Source organism: Pempheris klunzingeri, chromosome 21 (genome assembly GCF_042242105.1).
Source record: "Pempheris klunzingeri isolate RE-2024b chromosome 21, fPemKlu1.hap1, whole genome shotgun sequence".
NCBI lineage: Eukaryota > Metazoa > Chordata > Actinopteri > Acropomatiformes > Pempheridae > Pempheris > Pempheris klunzingeri.
In genome coordinates, this window is record NC_092032.1 from 3811093 (window position 1) to 3832423 (window position 21331).

At 42.9% G+C, this 21331-nt stretch overlaps 1 protein-coding gene across 1 annotated transcript in view; it reads right to left on the reverse strand.

The window, feature by feature from the left end:
- The window catches only part of kcnh2b (potassium voltage-gated channel, subfamily H (eag-related), member 2b), a 197199-nt gene that overhangs the window by 76928 nt on the left and 98940 nt on the right, over nucleotides 1–21331 (reverse strand). The window contains exons 3-6 of the mRNA XM_070852586.1: nucleotides 18438–18593; nucleotides 17037–17250; nucleotides 15993–16312; nucleotides 15688–15899 (exon numbers count right to left, since the gene is read on the reverse strand). Of these exons, the coding sequence (XP_070708687.1) occupies nucleotides 15688–15899; nucleotides 15993–16312; nucleotides 17037–17250; nucleotides 18438–18593 (902 nt within the window). The remainder of the gene's footprint in view (nucleotides 1–15687; nucleotides 15900–15992; nucleotides 16313–17036; nucleotides 17251–18437; nucleotides 18594–21331) is intronic.

Sequence of the window (21331 nt, forward strand, 5' to 3'; positions counted from 1 at the left end):
GCTCACTGGGAAAGCTGGATCCAGCATCCAAGTCCTCATCAGTAAATCATCACCACAGTAAACTTGGTACTTTCACTTCACATGAACATGGACAAGGACGCGACATGTTTACATTGTGTTCCCTGCAGGTTGGATGTCACAAATCATCTGCTCGACTCTTTTATGGAACGAAATAAAAGTGTTATATGAAAGACCGTTTTATTTTGGAGATTATCTTTGCTGTTTCAACCCTTGTATGGTGTTCAGGTCTGTGGGACCCGTCTTCATTTATTTTTTTATCAAGAGCAAAATGATACGATTAATTATTTTTTCAAACTCAGACTCATTGGCTCATATTGATGAGTCTGAGTTTGAAACAATGATTAATCGTATCATTTTTCTTTTGATAAAGACAATGAAAACGGATGAAATCGGGTCCCACAAAACCCGAACACCATACAAGGGTTAAATATCTTTTCTCAAACTATCATCGGTGAAGCAGGGTTTATGGAAAAGTATTGAACACATAATGAGACGCAGAACATTTTTGTATTTCTTCCAGAAATTATGTTTAGATATTAGTAATTCTTTTTGAGGGGAAAAGTAACAGCTGCCTCGATCCTCTTCAGCGGTAATGTTTATTCCACGGCACAGAAGTGGTATAGGGACATGTTTTTGTAGATGGTGGGTACAAAGCAGAGGACTTAGGTACTGGAGACTGGTCCCACATGTGGTTAGGTGTAGGCAGTAAAAACTCTTTGGTTAAGGTTAGGAGACAGGTTGTGGTTTTGATCTTCCCCAGCCTTAACCAAATACCATACTATACAAATTGTTGATCAGGCTTTATTTTTAGCATGCACTATGGATGAACATTTTTCTGACTTGGCAGATACGTTTATTAAAAAGTTTTTTTTCATTAAGTTAATAAAAGATCTAAACACTACATTAAATTTCCCTAAGAATAATAGTGCCACTAAAAAGTATATAGGTGTAATTTCCAGGAAACGGGGTTATTTTTCAGGTTCAAATTCAAACTTTAACTACATTCTCGTGGAAAGCATTTAATCTGAGAGGACCGTCCGTCTCTCCTGTACCCTGTATGGAATGTGTGTGTGTGTCAGATGTTCCCCTAACACAAATGGATGATGAGAGACTGAAAAGTGCCAACCTGTGTCAAATCCTACACAGTCCGCTGCTGTGGAGCCACATTTGATGTACTTCAGAATGATGTTAAAGCATTTCAAAGCGGGTAAAAAGTGCTGATGATTGTGACATTGCTCATCTCGTTGTTTGTCCTTTCCCTGGAAGGCCCTCTGTCTTGACACAGTCAACGAGGGGCTTGTGAGCAGGCTCATGGGACACTATTACGGTATGCTGATAATCAGCCAAAGACCGATCTGTAATTCTATTTCTGCGGTGGACTGGCGTTGTCAGCAATAACAATCATTCCTTTCAGGTATTTAGAGAGCGAAAACGTTTAAATGTGTACATTAAATATTGATGGGGAGTATGCCATACCATAATGTGATGGGATGAGTTAATGAAATGTCTTTTTGATTGTAAAATTTTTGATTAAAATGTCATTAATCAACTATATTTTCCTCTAAAAAGCACTCGAATAATCAAGAATATAGTTGAATTCTTTTATATTGTTTGGTCCAAACAAACAGCAAAAGCCTTAGTGAATCCGTAGCTCGTTACATTGGAACTTGTAGTCCACACATCATTCCTCTTTCAGCGGATCATTAAGTGAAGCGAATACGAGTGCAGTTCCAAAACCGCTTCTAGAGGGCAAACTCACATGGGAGCCATTTGAGAAATGTTCTTACGTCCTTCCAGCCAAGCATGCACATGGAGTAAGTTCTCAGAGGTAAAACTACTGAGGATTAAACACGTCAAATCTTCTTTAAACCGCCCCACGTTTGTCATTAATGCTGCGGAAACTAGCAGACAACACAGCAAAAGCTATTTCTGGAAATTACAGTGAGCTCCAGAAGTATTCGCTCAGCGATTTCTGCTTTGGCTTCATGCTGTCATTATGAATTGACTTTGACTGTGAGGTCAAGCAGAATGTCAACTTAAATACAAGGGTGTTTTCCTTGGTCTCTCTTCAAACGCTCGGAAAGTTTTTCATGTAATGTGATATTTGAAAAAGGACGAATTCTCACAAAATGCTGAATATTTTAAATCAGTCACATTATTCACAGTAATGTCTAGCACGCTTAACTGTTAATGAAAAGTGAACTCGTGCCAAAGGCGCATTAAAATAATTAACACGGAGGATACCGGACATTTATACATTTATTCCAGTACAAATTGGCTCGTTTATTCCCCGTGAACATGGGGGTGTTGCAATAAGGTAGACAAAGACACCAGGAAGTGGCTGACAGCTCCAATAAGCCTGGGCTGTGACAGCTGTGACAAGAGCCCCCAATGGATTACACACACACACACACACACACACACACACACACACACACACACACACACACACACACACACACACACACACACACACACACACACACACACACACACACACACACACACACACACACACACACACACACGTAGCATACTGTGTGTGTGTGCACGTATACACACAGAAGCACAAACACATTACAAGCTGAGAGGCTATATTACAGGACATCTGAGGTGTTGATGGAGCTAATGAGGGTCCGGAGGGCTAACAGAAGCACACGACAGAGGACACATTACCTTTAGGCTGTACGATGAATCACACATACCTTAGCTACGACCGGTTGTGACGCAACCTTTTGTTGTCACTCTCTCTCTCTCTGTCTGTCTGTCACTGTGTCTCACACACACCGTATACACACCATACCAAATTGTGACAGATTATCAGCGGAGAAGAAGACACACACACACGTACATTTTGTATTTATTGTGGGCAACCATCCCAGAGCTCACCGTTATATTACGACAAGCTGCAAGAGAAACTGCAGAGGAGCAAAAACACCGTTCCTCATATTCCTGACTGTGAATTCACGGGCCAAACACCAAAGAGCCCCCAGCCTGGAGGATTGCTGCTCTTTGTCGGTGCTTCTGTGTGTAATTTGCCTTGCTGTTATTTCACGTTTGTTGCTAGCAGAGTGGTTAGAACCCAAATAAGATGCAATCCCTCCATTGTGATGAGGAGTGCACTATTAAGAAGAGGCACATGAATAATCAAGTAACATCCTTCTGTAGTCCAGCTTTGCCTATTGCCACTGCTAATGTACCAATATGGATTGGGTAAAAAAAAAAAGTAGTGTATTTTTCTAGATGCCTTGTCTTAAAAAGGACCTTTATGTGGTGCACCTCATACTGTAGGTGACACACATGTCATCACACAAACATATAAGATAGTTCACACTGCTGAAAATCTTTTCTTTAAGGGAGATTTGGCCTCAACGCATCAATTTTTAAAGCGGAAGTGACTTAGCTGTCGAAATAATCACAAAATCCTTTTGGTAAACAGCAGGGCAGCATTGAGCTACAATGTCAGTGTCCCGAGATTACCCTGGAGACATGTCCTCAAGTTGAACTGTAGCCTTCGGTCTGCATGACTTTGTTCTGTTCCAAAACTCAGCCCTGCGCCTGCTTGTCTGCTTGACCTCAGGCAATTCCAGAGACTTCTCTGTCCTTGCACAAATCCCATACAAAACACTGTTTTCTTCTCCTCGCTATAAATATTCTGGATTAAACGAACGGCTGTGGAGGTCAACAGCACTAAAGATGTATGGAGCAAAAAGATTTAAAGAGCACCTGTACACGCGCAAATAAAAACAGGACAGGTGCTGAGTACGAATTTGGAGAGCGAAACTGGGAGACAAGAACTGAGGAAAAAAGAAAAAAAAAAAAAAGAACAGAGAAAGAGCTGAAGAGGAAACAAAGGAGTGAGAAAGAGGCAGTGAATGAGAGCGTGAGGAGCAGAGGAGAGTCTCCCGTGGAGTTTAACTTTTGGAGAATGAGTCAGTCTCAGCAGGTGGGACGACGAGAATCTCTGGACAGATTCCCAGCTCCCATGATGCTCTGCAGCAGCTTGTGACTGGACAGACATGACATGACAAGCTGTTGTGATGCTGATACGTTGCGTTAAGGTGCTCAGCAACCTCCGGCTTTAGAGGGACACACAGATCTGCTCTCACAGAGCTGGCCAGGTGGTGCTACTATCTTACACACACGCATCTGAATTGAGACAACCCTCCCACGGATATCCCTGCATGGACTGGTCCGTTTCCCAGTTAGCGAAGTTGTGTGCTAAGCACTTTTCTAACAAGGTAACCTGAATAAGATACAATAGCAGGTGATTTCTCACTGTGGCGTGTCATACTGGGGAGGCCTAGTTTTGTGTGTGTGTGTGTGTGTGTGTGTGTGTGTGTGTGTCCGTATATATGTTTATAGGTCTTATATATGTTTACATTTTTTTAACATGATATATATGTGTGTGTGTGTGTGCGTGCATTCCTGGAATAACATGAATGAACGAGAAACCTTGAGAAAAATGAGCACCTCCGTGCAAGCTGCACGTGCAGATGGTCGAACTGCAAGCCAAAAGACACACACACACACACACACACACACACACACACACACACACACACACACACACACACCTAAGTAAATATGAAAACTGTCCATTAACTATTGTGTCTGTGCAGGCAGAGATAAGTGAATCAATTTAAGTTGAAGTTCTTTTTTTTTTCATTCATATTCTAAAGTCCATCTGTATCACGTCCAAGCCTAAAATCCTGCTGCTGGCCACTGAGCAGCTCCATTAGAGACAGAGTTTCTTGCTCAAAGGCACCTCAACAGAGGGTGATCTCTGTCCTCTCTTCACACACACAAATCTTGGCTCTGTGTGCATCAGTGACTGTGACACGGTTTAGCCGTGTATATACATATATACATATATATATATACACTGTGCCCATCAAGTTGGAATAAAATGTTTTTTTACCTCTTCTCTTTTACCTCTAATTAACAATTAACAATTAATTAAAGTGTGTATTCAGGCTTTAACAAGATTGGGGGTATTGAATAATTATTCCAACTTTATGGGCAACAGTGTGTATGCAGATATTCAGTGTTTCTTGATCTCCCTGGGTGCATTAGAAAGGTTCTATATTGGGCTGCTGCTGTGTTGAAGCATGTTCTTGTTGCAGCACTGCTCTGCTGGTATTTACCATGATATTTCTGCAGGGCTCAAGGTCTGGACCAGGGTCATGGATAATGACTGGGTGTAAATGGCAGCCTCCGCCTCCATTCCCTGGCAGCTGCTGAGGAGCCAACACCAAGCTAATCTCTGGAGAGTGTCTGTAGTCTCAAGAGGACTTGCTGTACTGATACCACTGCAGGTAATCACATCGGGGTGTGTGTGAGACAGAGACAACGAGATGTGCCACATCAAGTTAGTTATGGATTTCCAAGTGACGGTTCACGCTCCAGACTGCTTCAGCAGAGTACACGTGCTTTTGCAGTAGACACTCAGTAAGAATACATTGTCCAACACAATGGAAACTAGCTTCCGGCGGCACTGTGGGGATGTGTGTCAGTGACGGAGCACCTCGATAACTCTCCTGGTTCACTCCACTGACTCCCGAGACCAGCCCATTCCCTCACCCTGCCCTACCCATCCACGCCCTTTGATGGATTGGTCCAAAGCCTCACTAACCTGATCCAGAGGCAACCATCTCACGTGTGGGGTCACGAGCAAAATCAGTGGCGTAAGATATAAAATTGGGTTTGAGATCCAAGAAATTCATTTTCAGAAACTATAACTGGCACACTTAATAACAGAAAGACAGGAGAACTATATTTCATTAAGAAATACACTTACAGGGACAACATATACCTACATTTTATCAAATTTGATCCAACCTAACAACATTCTTCCAACTAAACTTAACCCTTGGATGGTGTTCAGGTTTGTGGGACCTGATTTCATCTGTGTTCTTTATCAAAAGAAAAATGATACGATTAATCATTTTTTCAAACTCAGACTCATCAATATGCCAATGAGCCAATGAGTCAGAGTTTGAAAAAATAATTAATCGTATCAGTTTTCTCTTGATATAAAAATGAAAACGGGTCCCACAGACCCGAACGCCATACAAAGGTTAAGGTTGATCCTATGAAGGATTCGACCATTTCTCATGTTAGTGACTCCTGGTGGTGGCATTAAAAAATACACTGTGACAGCTATGATCAGAGGATACTGAAAACAAAAAGTAGAAGAATTTTTAGTTACAAAACTAAATTCTGTCTTCCTTCATTATCCAGCTAATCTACAGAAAATGCACCCATCCATTCACCAAAACCACAAAGCACCTCTCCTTGTCATCTGCTCTGATAAATATAGATGGATCTTCATTATCAGACATGTATCCACACCATAACCAACTCTAAGAAGTAACCAGGTCATACGTAAGCAGGGTAAATGACAGACCAATCAGTGGCTGCTTATTGTCCTTACCTTGAGCGCACTCTGATTCAATTACCTGCTATGATGAGGAAGGGCAGCCAGGCAGGGAGGCAGGAAGGCTGAGCCCACAACACTGTGATTAATGGGGCCAGGGCCAAGGAAATGGGTCATACAGACAGAGAGCAGGGTAGGACGACAGAGAAGGAGGGATAGGAAAGAGAAATTACAGGCTCAGGGATAAAAGGAAATGAGAGAAAAGGAGAGAAGATAGAAAAGAGAGAGAAAAAGACAAGAGGGACAAAGCAAAAAGAAAAGAGAGGCTGCACAAGATATTGCAAGAGAAAACTAAATAATGTCAGGAAGTGACAGATAAGAAGATCTGTGGTGGAACAAGGAGAGATGAAAGGAGGGATAGACGGCGAGGGTGAAGGTGTGGGAGCAGACTATGTGGCCTCGAACGCCCCTCTCATCCTTCATCTGCTGCTCTTTCAACTTTCACTTCTGTGGTCCGTCTGTGGTTCCTTTTACGGCAGGCCTCTCACACTCTCCCCATCGCTTCGTCCTTTCCTTTTCTTTACTTCCCGTCATTCTTCGTCCACTGAACTTTCCCTTGCACTGTCATGCCACTTGCCCTTTAAAGTTGGCCATTGATCGTGTATGTGTGTGTGTGTGTGTGTGTGTGTGTGTGTGAGGAGCCCGCCATTCGATCAGAGCGCCGACAGATTGAGAAGCCTTCCTGCCTGAGTGTGAATTAGAGCCAGAATGATTTAATTAGCCGCTGAGCACAAACACAGTAAACTTGCAGAAACAACTAATTGTTCCACCTGAACACCAGTGTGAAAACCAATATGTGATGTCTTCTGTTAATCCTGGATCCTAAATCCACTATTGCTCTTAAGTTCCCACGAACAATGTCATCATGTTATTTCAAAGACGCACCTGAATTTAGTCGGGTTATCTAGAGCGTTACAAATGGCCAAATCGATGTCGCGCTAATGTTGTTTGAATGAGGCTCCTCTCAGCAGCGGGAAGGAGCAATAGATTAGTCTGACATAGATTAGCTGCTTGAGAATTAGCACATTTGTTTCAACAGGGGCGACATTTTCAATGTCACAATTAACACGAAGATCCGCCGATGAATTCCAGTAATTCCACCGAACAGGTTTTCCTCTGTACCTGATGGAAGTCCTGCTCCACAGAGGATCACTTCCCCAAACATCTAACAATGTACCACCGACATAAGTAGTCTGCTATTACATGCTCTCATTTGGATGGAAATGGAATCACCGTTGCTTCTCTTAACATTTTAAAGAAATGATGGTGTGGAATTCATTAAGTTCCATTAAAAGAAGTGGAGTCAATGCAGTGCCCATCAGGGATCTGTTGATCGTGTGACCTCGTCCAGCCCTTCAGCAGGCTGAAAACCTGAATCTCACTGTCCGCCAGTGTTGTTACCTTGCTAACGCCAGCTCTGGTCATAAGGAGTCACAGGGACGAGCAAAGCAGGCAAATGTTTTGGGCAGGTTAGTCTGCTGAACGTGTTGTTAGCATGTTGCTCGGCTAATGTGGCTCCCCTTTGAAAAACTGATGCGAGAGACGGTGGATGGTGTCTGCTCAGGTTTGTGGGAGAACAGCTGACTTTGTACCAACCCTTCTCTTACACCTAATGTACAAGTGAAACATTACAAAAATCAAAGCCTTCTTTATGTATCTGGTGTCTTGAACTTTGACACCAGATACACTGACCTCCATGACACCTGTAGACTTATGACAGTGTCATTGTGGAGAAGATGTGAGGAAACAGTTTCTGATTTCCTAAAGTCATGTTGCATGTAACTCTCCTCTCATACAAGGGCCGTCATATAATCCCACGCATGGCAGGAAAACCAACCCAGAGGTTCGTGAGATAGTTACGAAATTTCGTGTGATGGTTTTAACAGTAGCCCACCATATTGTTGAGCTGTCAAGAACAATTTCATGCTTTTATGTTGAGAAATGATAATGAGAAAGAAGTGACAGTGAGGAAAAGCCGACCGTCTCCAAAGAAATGGTCAAGCTGCTTCCACTATTAAAGATTGACAAGAAAACATTCTTTTTCAGGACTGAAGGAGGAATAAATGAACACGGACGGTCACGGCATTAACTGGTCGTATTGTCGACTCAGAAAGCACACAGTTTTGTGTTTTTGTGCAGAGAAGAATCGACAGTGAGTGACACAAAAAACATTTGAATATTCGTGTCATTGGACAAAAATCAATAGATAAAATATTGTGACTATTTCATGAGCTTCTTTGAGACTGGGTGGGAAAGACTCATAAGCAATCAAGCAAGCAAAGAAGAAATAACACAAAATGTGCCTTAGGGTGCCATCAAATCATTGATTTTTCACTGAGGAAGTCTGAGAAAAACATACACAACAGAGTTGATCTGGAGAGGATTCTGATCATTATGTACACCTCTGATCGTTACAATCAACAAGAACAATTTCCAACATAAACACTCCCTGGAGAAACTACTCTTAACTGAACAGGGCTCAAGGAAAGATACATGCTGCTTCAAGACACTGACGACAAACCCTTCTGCGTGGGTCATTGAACTCACATGGAGAAAGCACTCAATCAGTTTGAGGTATTGAGGCACAGCCGCTGAGCGGGCAACTAAATTACAGTCCTGCAGGTTGAGTGCGTCATATGCTCCCAGACTCTTCTCTATTCCAGCCCATTTAACTGACAGAGCCAGGCACCGGCACGCCAGCACATGTGCATGCCTTACCAAAATATTACCAAATGTCTTCTTACCAGAGCAATCTGAGTACAAAAATAAGATACGGAAGACGGTTACCTGAGCTACGGAGTGTGGCTGCAGGCTCAAACTGCAAAAAGCCTTAATAAATCCTGTTTCATTTGTCTTCTTACCATGGAGGTTATTTCTTTTTGGTGATGGATACATTGCATAATATGTGAAGACACAAACAAGCATAGAATAGAATATCCTCATTACACACCTGGGTGGAAGTTTGTCTTTGGTTCACAATCACAAGAAGCAACAGCATAAAAAGCAGACAGGCAGTTAGTAAAACAAATACAAAGACAAGGTCGTCCTGCACATTAAAAACAGTCTGCGACTTATATCTCATCAGTCATTTTGTCGAGTTAAGAATATTGATGGCACTTGGGACGAAGGGCCTTTTAAATACATGCAGTTCAAATATCCATTATGGGATGCTCTTTTTATCTACTGCTGCAGTTTAGACTAGTTTTGCTAAAATGACTACTAAAGTACTAAACTACCACTGCGTCATTGAAGTTGTGACACAAAGAACTGTAACAAATCAACCAATGAGCACCTCCAGGTTATCACAGGCTGGAACAGACACGTGGCTGGATGCACTACTCTCCTCCAGGTGGATTCAGTAACCCTCCTCTGTCATCTCTTCTCTCTTCTGTCAGATGCAGCCCTGCTGTGCATCTCACACCGAAACAACCACAGTGTCACATCAGAGCCCAGCCCCCCCCCCCCGACTCTTCTTCAGCAAAAAAAAAAAAAACACGTGGCACTGCTAAAAATACCTGCTTTTGAATGATTCACATCATACACTATTTAGAGAGCTCATGCATACTCATGGCCCTATGCAAATATGTATCATCAGAGTTTGACTCAGGAGGAATCCAATTAATGGAAAAACAAGGGCTGCAGCCTGAGCATCTCGACCAAACTTCTCCCAACAAAAAGGATGAAACAGTGGCATGCAGGGGAAAATGATCTCTGATCAAAGTCAAAGTTGTACTTTTAATCTTCAGACAAAACATGGTTTTAAGTTTGCGGCTGTTTTCCCCAATGCATAATTAAGGTTTTACTGAAAGGCTGCTCTAGTTTTTCTTTTTACAGCTAAACTCAACTCTGCGTATTCAGCACCTTTCATACGAACAGCTAGACCAAAGCGCTTCGCATAGCATAATCACTACAGTAAGTCAATACGTATGAATCAGTAGAATAAAGCTTTATGAACCAGTAAAAGAACTCACTCTGAAAGATAAAAGGTAGCCTTCCACTCACTTTGTTGATCTGGAATCAAACCGTATGCGCCCATTAAGATTAAAATAAATGTACAATATATTTGATTGAGCGTGACACCTGTGTGCAACCTATTGACAGAGCTGTGGACGTGCCATACGGACAACATAGGGATGTAAGGGACAGAGAAAATGTCATCAAGTACTTTGGGTTTTTCTGCAGCGTCAGTTCCATTAACGCCGTAAAATGTGCAGAGATTACGAGGACATTTCTCCAGATTACAGCGGCATCTCACGGAAGATAAAGTTCGGAGAGTTTTCAGAGGCCAGGACAGTAAGTGAAAGGCATATAGTGTCTGCTCTAGTACACACACACACTTATCTATAATGCACTTTTCGCAGAAGAGGATGCAAACACATACACACACACACACACACACACAGAGTCAAAGTACAATAAAAATGTGACACAGTCCCCCCTGCCTTCTCCACAGAGATCTCCTCCTCCCATTTCCTGTACACCAGCTCATTAAAGAAACATGCACAGCCTATATTCCATGTAATGTAATGGATGTCTGTGATGGAGGTATATAATGACATAACAAGTGTTGTTCCAGAAGTGGCTCTTTACGGTAGTCCGGATGAATACCCTATGTGTGCGCACAGCTCAGAGTCCTCAAAGCAGCAGTGTTTTCACATGGTGAAACACAGAATGTAAAATGCCATTGATTTTAATACATTACCACTGAAAGACTGGATTATTTATGTGGGTGTTTGTCTTGGTGAAGCGTGCCGCAGGAAAACATCTGCAGGAAAACAAAAGCCTGAGGGCCACAGGAGGGAAAGGAGAACAGAGAACTGGCTCACAAATAAATCATTCTTAATTAAGACTATTTTTTTCACCCTCATTCACAATTTTCTCCACCAGAGAGATTAGCAGAAGACCTGTGAGGTGCCGCAAAGTTCACCATAGCACCTGTCTGGAAGTAAACCCCGGTGTTGTCACACTACCCATGAAGACGAAAGGGACCAGCAGAGTTCCTAAAAGCTGCACTACAGAAAAAGATGTGTCCTCGACTAGATAATCCAGTGGATTAGACAGAGTTGGGATTGTAGCCTTATTTTTAGATACTTTTGTTGTTACTTGTAAAGGCAAGAGAAAGACATTTAGATTACATGCTGCATTTTGATCACATGCAGTTAGAAACTTGATGTAAAGTAAAGTACAGTCACTTCCCCATAAACCATATTTCTAAATGATCCTGCACCAAAATATTGTGATTCTTTTGTACATTGTGCACTAGTTTTCTTGTCTGTGTGTTTGCAAGGCAAAACTTTTAAAGCGATCAATAAATTGTGGTATTATTACATAAAATGACATTCTTGTAAAACACTATGGATGTACATTTTACACCTTAAAAATACTTCAAATAACCACCTCTGTTACCAGATTGCAGTAATCCAGCTACATTACATCTGTTCCTTCCCATAGATGCTGAAAATGAAGAAAACCCAGCCACTGGATGCGTTTAAGACCGAACCACACATCATGCTATGCCACTAAATAAAAACAAGACTACTTTCCTGCCCGCTCAGTCATACAGCATACTGTCTTGTGAGACAGTCCAGTCATACAGTCTCACATCCAGCACACAGGACCCCCTAAACACCATCAACACTTTTTACCAACACGTGCCCCAAAACTAAAACTTCCAACGAAAGCTGAAGAGGTTCTCTGTCTCAGATTTTGAGGAGATGGACGCTTCCTACCGCTTTGCTGCTGGGCGCCGTGTGCTCCATCCATGGCTCCATTGGGTCGTCCCACTGTGGAGCTGGGTGTGACAGGCTGCTTGAGAGGAGAAGCAGCGTATATGTATATGTGTGTGTGTGTGTGTGTGTGTGTGTGTGCCTGAGTGGAAAAGAGCGTCGCTGTGTTGTAAGTGACTTTTCCCTTCAGTGTATATTTGTAAGCGTATGGGTGCTTATAGTACGTGCTCACGTGTGTGTAGGAAGGCCATGTATGGAGCTGGGTGGGGGTGTGTGCGTCAGGAATATTGTATGAGAGCTACTCTGAGTGAGTGTGTGAAGTGTGTATCTCACTCCGCGGCCGACCAAGTGTCCCTATAGGACATGACCACAGTCACAGGAGCTATGACTGTCTACTATGTGTGCAGTGAGGCGTGATTCCAGTTTATCTCTGCACTGTTCAGTGGTCTGGTCAGCCTTTCACGCTGCTCCAAACACTGCGTAAGACCTTCCTCTTTCTTGGCTTTCAGCCTCCCCTCCCCATCCGCTTCCATTATTAAACTGGCTAATGTGTCGATCACAGGTCTGTATAAGAGCTCACGAGAAGAAGATCGGAAGACGATTGATTGTTGAAATGATTGACGAGGAGACGGGGCTAACGCTAACTATTTCATGGCAGAGGCTGCAGTTACAGTTCAGCCATTTCCTCGTGTGCACAGCAACAAAAGTCGGCATTCAAGAGCCAGTGTGAGTGCAAGCAGCTTGGTCCTGAAGATGCTCAAGAGGCAGAAATCACCATTTTCAGAGCGGGAAAAGGGGGACAGAGCCAGGAGCCTTTTCAAACGAGACAGAAAATCTGCATCTGTTCTTGTTTAGGGTGTCAGATGTTTTATGGAACACTTCAATTATTCAGCCTTGTTTGCCTTTCAACATTTTCTTCTCTGCTCCTCTGAGGGCTTTGCTGAGGTCTGTCGTCACATTACCTGATGTGGTGCTGCCATCTTCAGACTTCAGCCGGTAACGCAGGCGCTTCCCGACACTAACGTGATCTCATCCGAGCAGTTGTTCCCAGGCGTCTACCACAGAGGGCTGAACCACGCAACCCGACTGTAGATTTGACTAGTTATTTCTAGTTAATTCTGCTGCTGTAGTTGACTTGAAAAGCAGAACAGGTTTGGACTATTGTTGTGCCTACACTTCCTTTTCTTTCCCCATTACTCCCTCATGTGAGTCTTCTACTTTAAAGAGACACAGAAGAAAGCCATCATGTTAAAAGGACGTCAGATATACGCAGTGAAAATGCGGCTCCTTTTGTGTTTTGTCTTTAAAACAGAGTCCATTTGGAGACACAGCTGGTGCTGGTTCCTCCATCTGCACCATAACATGACTGCACCATGTAGTACGAGTTATTGTGCGTGCATGCATATACACACACATTCACTGACGTTATGTTTTGACCTTTCCAGCTGCACCTGGCACACTGCGCTGCATGACTGCATTAAGTTTATATTGTGTTGCATCATCAACTTTGGATTATTGTATTTGCTCCCATTCCTAATCCTAGAGAACAGAGAGCATGATGTCTCACTCACTCAATACTGAATGGATCGTCCTCTCATCATCATCCTCTTTAGTAACTCCATGTAGACTACAGTCCTAGCGGAGAGGTTGACTTAATCTTTTCTGTTCTTTGTTCATCTAATTCCCAACATAGGCTTCCAAAAGTGAGAACGAGACAAAAACAGCCGGGATTAAACGACATGTTAAAGTCTGAGTAAGAACTAAATTACTCGAAAGCATCTCAGTCGGTCGACCGCACGAGAAACTTTTCATTTTAGGAAAAAAATTGTTGTCATTGCAGTCGCTTTAGACCATCATGTAAGTTTTCAAAGGATCATTTGGAGCCATCCAGTGTTCCAATCTATATAATCTGCCGTGCAGCATGCATGTAAGTAGATTTTCTGGGTTTTAAACAAAAAACATAAAAAAAAAAACAAGCATATAAGGATAAAATTGAGGAATTGAGTTCTTTTTACTTACTAGGATGAAGGGCAGAAGATGTTTTAAAGGAGGAAAATGTAAACCAGACAAAATAAAAAAGAAAGATTTTATCCTGTAACAATCCCAACATCTTTTCTGATGGAAGAGACATTTAAGAATATCCAATCATCATTAATTGTGAATGCAGGTGAATGTGAGGCGTCACCTTGGTCAGATGGGCTTTTAGCTCTAAAGTTTACAGCACATTTCTGGCTGGAATTGTTTCCCCTGCTTGTTCATCAGAGTCATGAATACCTCACGAGACACGGACTTTAATAATACACTGATTTATCTACAGGAAGCTGAGTGATGATTGCTGATTTTATCATTTTGTCAGTCAATCTGAGATCTCTGCTGAACACACAGGAAGTGTAAGTAAAACGAAAAGTAAAATTGAAATTAAAGTGTAGAGATAGTACGAGCTTATAGAAATCTCTTTTTCAGCCCAGCCATCGGAGATTGTTCGAATCTAATTAACATGCTCCTCTGGACGCTCTCGTAATAAAAGAAGGCCCAATGACCAACAAGCAGACTTTCCAAACAAGCAGACAAGACCTCTCTCCCCATCTAACCAACCCAACCACCATATGTGTTCCATCAGTGTCCTCGATAAAGCTCTCCTCTGGCAACAGCAACATTTTTGCACAGCAGAACCAGCCCCTTTGTAAAATAATGAAATCAAAGCAGAGGCTCCTCCTCTCCAGAAGCACGACATGGTCGCCTCTTATTTTAAGTAGGTGTGATGAAAAACACAATCATCTTTTTCAACATGAGACCACTCAGAAATCATCTGTTTTTTTATCTATTCAACATATCCAGCTCTCCCTCATATCTGGGACTGGGACATATTCTGTTTCACGCAACTCAAATGCCACCAGCTATAAGAAGTGGCATGGCGAAGAGCGCTCTTGCAACCAGGCGTTGGCAGTTTAAGACAGATCTTCAGATGGAAACATCGGCAGAGTGTTTAGTGAGAACCAGTGAGTGTGAGGGGTGGTGCTGTGTTGGCATCCTGTGAGAGGAGGAGGGAAGTGACCGTGGACACTTGTGAGACACTGAAGGAAATACAAGTGCTGCACTGCAACATGCCCCCCCCCATATGTCCTTTCTCTTTCAATTAATTCAATCAACTAATTGAAATGTTGCCATGCCACCCTCCATCATCAGTCTGCTTTGCATTCAGCTGAGTTGGAGCATTATCTCCTCATAAAGACTGGATTACAGTGAGTGGAATTAGCAGGCAGGAGTGAATTATACCGTCTTAGTGCACACGAATGCATAGTGTGTAAATGAGCACACGCCTTCCCAGTACCGAACCTCCAAGTTCAATACGGGCTAAACTGCGGTGAAGAATAGAAAAAAGCACCGAGTTGATTGCAAAAAATGTATCAGCAGCCCAGATGGAATCAGACAGGACCGAACCCCGACAAATAACACAAACACCTTGTACACAACGCACTGCACACGTGGACTCTGGCCTACCTGGGTGACTTTCTCTGTGACGTGGTGCGTCCGGTCAATGAGTTTGCAGGGAGCTATGATGTCCATCTCCCCAGTGGGCAGGGCGATGAGCGGGTCAGGTTTGAAATCCACGAAGTTGAGGGTGATCTGAGGGATTTTGGAAATGGTGCGGTACCGCATGAGGTCTGAGTCTGACGTGGAGTTCAAGATGTTGGACTTACTGTTTACCGCACCTGCAAGCACACACAGCAGACCGCAAGGTAAAAATCAAAGGGGGATTACAGAGAGGAGCATCTGGTTTTCCTCCTCAGTGTGTTCCTCCTCACCGGTGCTGCCCGGCCGAATACTCGTTCTCCGGTTCTTTCGGTTCCAGTCGGGCCTCAAGGCCTCAATTTCGTCGACAGAGGAGGCGCGACGCATACTGTGGAAGCTCTCCCGCGAGCGGCTGTGCGACATGGAGCAGTTAGAGGCCGAGCCGTCCGGGTTGAGGCTGAGGCGATGGTGAGGCGCGACGCAGGGTGACGACTGGGTGAGGGGACCCACCAGGCTGGCTCTGTGGGGAGGAGGGGGGGGGACCGGATTGTCAGAGCACAGTAAGGTTCGCTGGTCCTCCTGGTGGTCTTCTGGCCAACTCTGCAGAGCTGACCTAGGAAACAGAAGAGGACGTCATGTGTATTAACAGCATGTTGCTGATTTGGGGGGGAGTCATTGAACTGGTGTCTAAAATACCTTTAGCAAAAACAGAATGCTGCTGATTTTTAGCTAACAGTGACAGTGAGGAGAAGTGAGGAGAAGGGACAGGTACACAAACATAAGCTGTATATACTGTATATATAATTAATAAATCAATTTTAACATCATATATGTGATCATATTATTGTATACTGTGCAAATTATAGGACACATTGTATTTTCTTTGTATCTTTGATGCTTTGGTAACACTGTTCCTAAAACATTCATGCCAATAAAGCCAACTGCATTGAACTGCATTTAAAAAAAATATATCAATTCAAAGATTCATTTAAGACAAGGAGCTTTACATGGAAAAACTAAATGAAAATGAGACACAGCATTATATTAAGAAGTCGTAGTGAGATTGGTGTATTCTCATTTCACTGCAAATTTATTCAATGAAAACTGAAATGTGTCAAATCTCAATAAGTTGAAAGTCTCTTAACAAAAAGATCCCACACATGAAACAAACATTCAGACATGAGAAAAAATGTTTTTGGTGGGAATCCCGCTAGAAAGTTGCTCTACAGTACCGTGTGCATAGACGTTAGAATACATAGAAGACAGAACAATTGTTCCACATAGACCCTAGTGAAAGAATCTCTATGTTCTTGTCCAAAGCAATGCACAGGGTCTACCTGCTGCTGCTGATTTGCTCCTGCTGGTCTGGTGGTAAAGGGGGAAGGGGCAGGAACTCCCCAAGGCCTAAGGACTCGTGACTGTGGTGGTCTGGGTGCAGTGGCAGGGGCGTGGCAGTAGGAATGTGACCGGCCTCTGCGTCGTCCAGGGATGCTTTACTGTTGGACAAGGAGCGCGGCAGGGGGAGACGAAGCTTGAAGCCACGCGGACGACCTAGAGGAGTGAGGGAGGAGGAAGGAGGGAGGAAAAGGTGGATTTCCAATCTTAAACTGCGGCAGGAAGGAGAAATAGAGTACGAAACTTGAAGGTGAGTGTGAATCAAAGAGAGAAACAAGTAGAGATGGGATATGGGAGGATATTCTAGGTAGCTGAGGTCAGCCCAGGAGAGAGGGGGATTTGAACTGGAGAGTGAAAAACAGTCTACAAGAATCTAGGACAGTTACATTGATTAGATTTTGGTTTTAGCCCCAAAGTTAAAAACAAGAGATCTGGTTGAGAGAAAGACTTGATTCCAAATATTAGCTGTGTCCTACTTTAGATGCTGCTTCCCGTGCAGGGTTATCCCTCTGGAACATTAAGTACATGGTCATGTTCATGGAAAAAAGCTGTTTTGTGAAACCTGATCCAACATCATCATCATCATAACCGTATGCAAAATGAAATGAGCAAATGATCCGGGTGAATTAAGGGACGCTTGTCACTGATTATATGCTACAGCTACTGAACAGGGAATGTAAATTAACAGGATCAATGGATTTTGAGTACTGAACTATCAAAAAAAAAAAAAAAAAAAGTCTTTTCTTTAATTTTTATAATTTATTTTACACTGCCGAGTTCATTTTGTACTTCTGGATTTGGCATTTTTACTCTGTATATTACATTTGGTACTTTTTATAGTCTAGATTCCATTTTGTATTTATTTATTTAGTTATTTATTACCTCGCAACTTACAACATCTTGTAAATTTTTTTGCTCATTCGTTTGTATTCATGGCAGTGGTCACTTTCTATGCTGCTACTGTAACACCAGAATTTCCCCCCGGGGATCAATAAAGTATTTCTACCCATCTATCTAACTAGAATAGTCATTTTCTAAAATAGTGTGTCAATCAACAGGAAGTTTTATCTCATTTGATTGTGTTCTCTGTACAGTCTGTGCACCTACTGCATTCAGCTCGACCTCTTTATTAAGAGTTACAGCATTTTATTGTCTTGGGTTTTTTTCAGATGACTTTATGCGCTTTTTTGTTTCAAAAGTTCAAATCCACTGAAAAGGTGATCGAGCCGGATATATTCGGTCGTTCAGGAGTGAGTGCAGGACAGCAGAGACGGACAAGAATGAGGGAAAACCTGAAGTCGCCATCGGGTGAACAGAAAACAACGCGCAAAGACAGTAGCTACCTGTGACGAGCCAGGTGGGCAGGCGGTGGTTGAGCTCCTCTTTGCGGTCTCGGAACGTCTCCTCTGTCATGACCTCGAAGTTGAGGATGAACATGATCACCACGCCATCCTCGTTCTTTACTGGCACCACATCCACCATGCACAGGAAGCACTGACCTGCGTGGGAAGAGAGATAGATAAAGCTTAGACAGACTGATTTGTCTGTGTTTGCTGGAAGCTTTTATCCGGAACCTCTTACGGTGCCAAGCGTGTATATGGCTTTCGAGTTGGGATCAAAACCCCCCCGACCCTGGTGAAGTTATTTGAGGTGACATTATGAGCGCAATCATTGCTTTAATGGCTATGTGAAATTCTACAGAATCAATTTAAGTGGGGAAATATTGCCACATGGATTAGGGAGCAGTCACAGATGCACACAGGCATGTCACAGCATGTGAGCATATACACACACACACACACACACACACACACACACCTTTTAATTCTCTTTCTTTATTAAACATGCATCTGTGCTTAATCAGTTCACATACTCTCTCACACTTCAATATGTGGCCGGGCATTTCACTAATCTGCCACATGAGTGCAAAAACAGCTAAGTAAGCGTGAAATTAGACTACATACTGTATGACAGTAAGTGGTGGAGACTTTCTACCACCTCTGCAGGCCTGGCTGCACTGTGCAGACCCACTAAAGTGAAAGTCAAAATAAGCCCCTACTCTGTTTCAAACACTACAAATTTGAACCTTTGAAGCATCACAATACACACACACACAGAGTGGCAGCAGAAAAATGCACTGCTCATCTTGAACAAGGATAAAATCAGTACAACTACTGAGACACAATTTGAATACACCACAGAGGAGGAGAGTATCTGGCAGCATACTGAAAACGTCTAGGGAAATGTCTTGCTTAAAAGTATATATCTCTACTCTTTTGCATTTTACACCAGGAGGGGCCTGCTCCACACTGAAAATAAGTCAACATCTGCAAAATATCCAGAAATGTCCAAAGTAGGTTTAGTCAGGAAAATATTCTGAATGCTAAACTACAGGTATAGATGAGATAAAAGTGCAACACATTATTGACAGCATACAGAGAGTCAACATGCCGATACTGGTCGTACTGATCGCAAACTAAGGATTTTGTTGAATGTGAAAAGTTCTTCTTTGATGCCACATTTGAACAGAGCTTCCTCCTCTCAGTGACAATGGACTAAACAGACAGCGATGAGCTTCCTGAGAGTTTACTCTAAAATATCAGAAATGTATTCAAAGTCATCTCTGAAGTGTCCTGCAGCCGGTCCTAGAACAAAAACTTCACAAAAGCAAGGTACAACTAAATCCATCCAGCCTGCCGTGTCAAAATAAAGGCTCACGCTGCTGTTCAACACATTTAGCTTCTCGCTGTGATCATTATGCTAATATTTGTTCCCTCCCGACACGGATCACTTGGTCACTGCGTAAAATGGCCGTTTGATGTTAAATAGTTCCTATCACACTTCCCAGCATCCCTGGCTGTGATCCGTCCCGTCTCTTACCTGGGCAGTGATGGTCAGTGACAGACACAGCAGTTTGGGCAGCGTGGAGGGTTTACAGCCAGGGCGGTATGCTGGTCAACCAGACGTGCGGCGTGTCTAATGCATGCCTGTCTCACTCACCCACCCGCCTGTCATTCATCTCACATCATTGCTGGGGAGCGGGACGGAATCTGATTGGACGACAGTATAATCCCAACACACGAGAGGGGAAAAAATATGAAAGACAGGGGAAACTAAAAGGATTACACCATCTGGCCACATCTAGCAGTGCGGATGTGTGTCTGTGCATGCATGCTCATGTGCACGTGGGTAGGTAGATTGCCAGCCTCATGTTCACTCATAAGATACTGGGTCATGTGCATTCATGCATTCATGTTTTCATTTCCAGCTGTGACACTGCATGTGCATCCTTTTTTTTTTTTTTTTTTAAACTATGAAGGTGTTTCTGCGTCGGTCTAAAGCTGCCGGCCACCTGCTTGCTGCCACAGCGGGGGAAACCTCCCAACTTTAAGCTGATTGTTTGACAAGATTTTGTCACCAGGAGAAGTGAGAATGATTTCATCATGATCGCTGGAAGCAGGAACATGAAAGTGAAATCCAATAAATGCATAATATGAATGAGGGTTTGCGCTAAAGGGAGAAGTCAAACATGTTTAGCTCGTCCGTGGGTAAAAGATCTCACATTACTCGGTCGTTATTGCATTCTAGTCACAGGAAGAGTAATCAGAGACAGAGAACCTGGCGCCAGTCCTCCCTCTAAAGAGATCGAGATCCAGTGTTGCTTGGTGATTTATATTTACCAAACTGGTGTGCGTGTATATGTGAAAGACAATGCCTTAGAAACGCTTATTATAGGCTGTCAGTCCCAGACACTGAACCAGCGTCTCTTTACTTACAGAGCAGTCGCTCAAACTGAAGTTTGAAGTGACTCAAGTGAGTATGTGTGTTCTGTGGGTGACAGATGTGATCTGTACATACACATACACACACACACACACACACTATAATGTAGGATTAAATGCCGACAAAAGAGGATTTAACTTCAGTTCATTGTCTCAAGTCATGTACTTCATGAGACAAAATATTTAGCGTCAATTCTTTGAATGAAGCTGGAACACTCACTCACTTCTCTGATTGTGTGTTCACTTTAAACACACAATTATCATACACATCAATACCCAGCACTATACGGTGTGTGTGTGTGTGTGTGTGTGTGTGCGTGAATTCATCAGAGCTACATATTGTAGGTACATCAGACCCATTTGCTGCTGACCATCATATCGTCTCTGTCTACTGTAAAAGATGTCCTCCGAGAGCATCTGAAATGAACTGAGCTCCGAAGTCAACAGGGAAAATG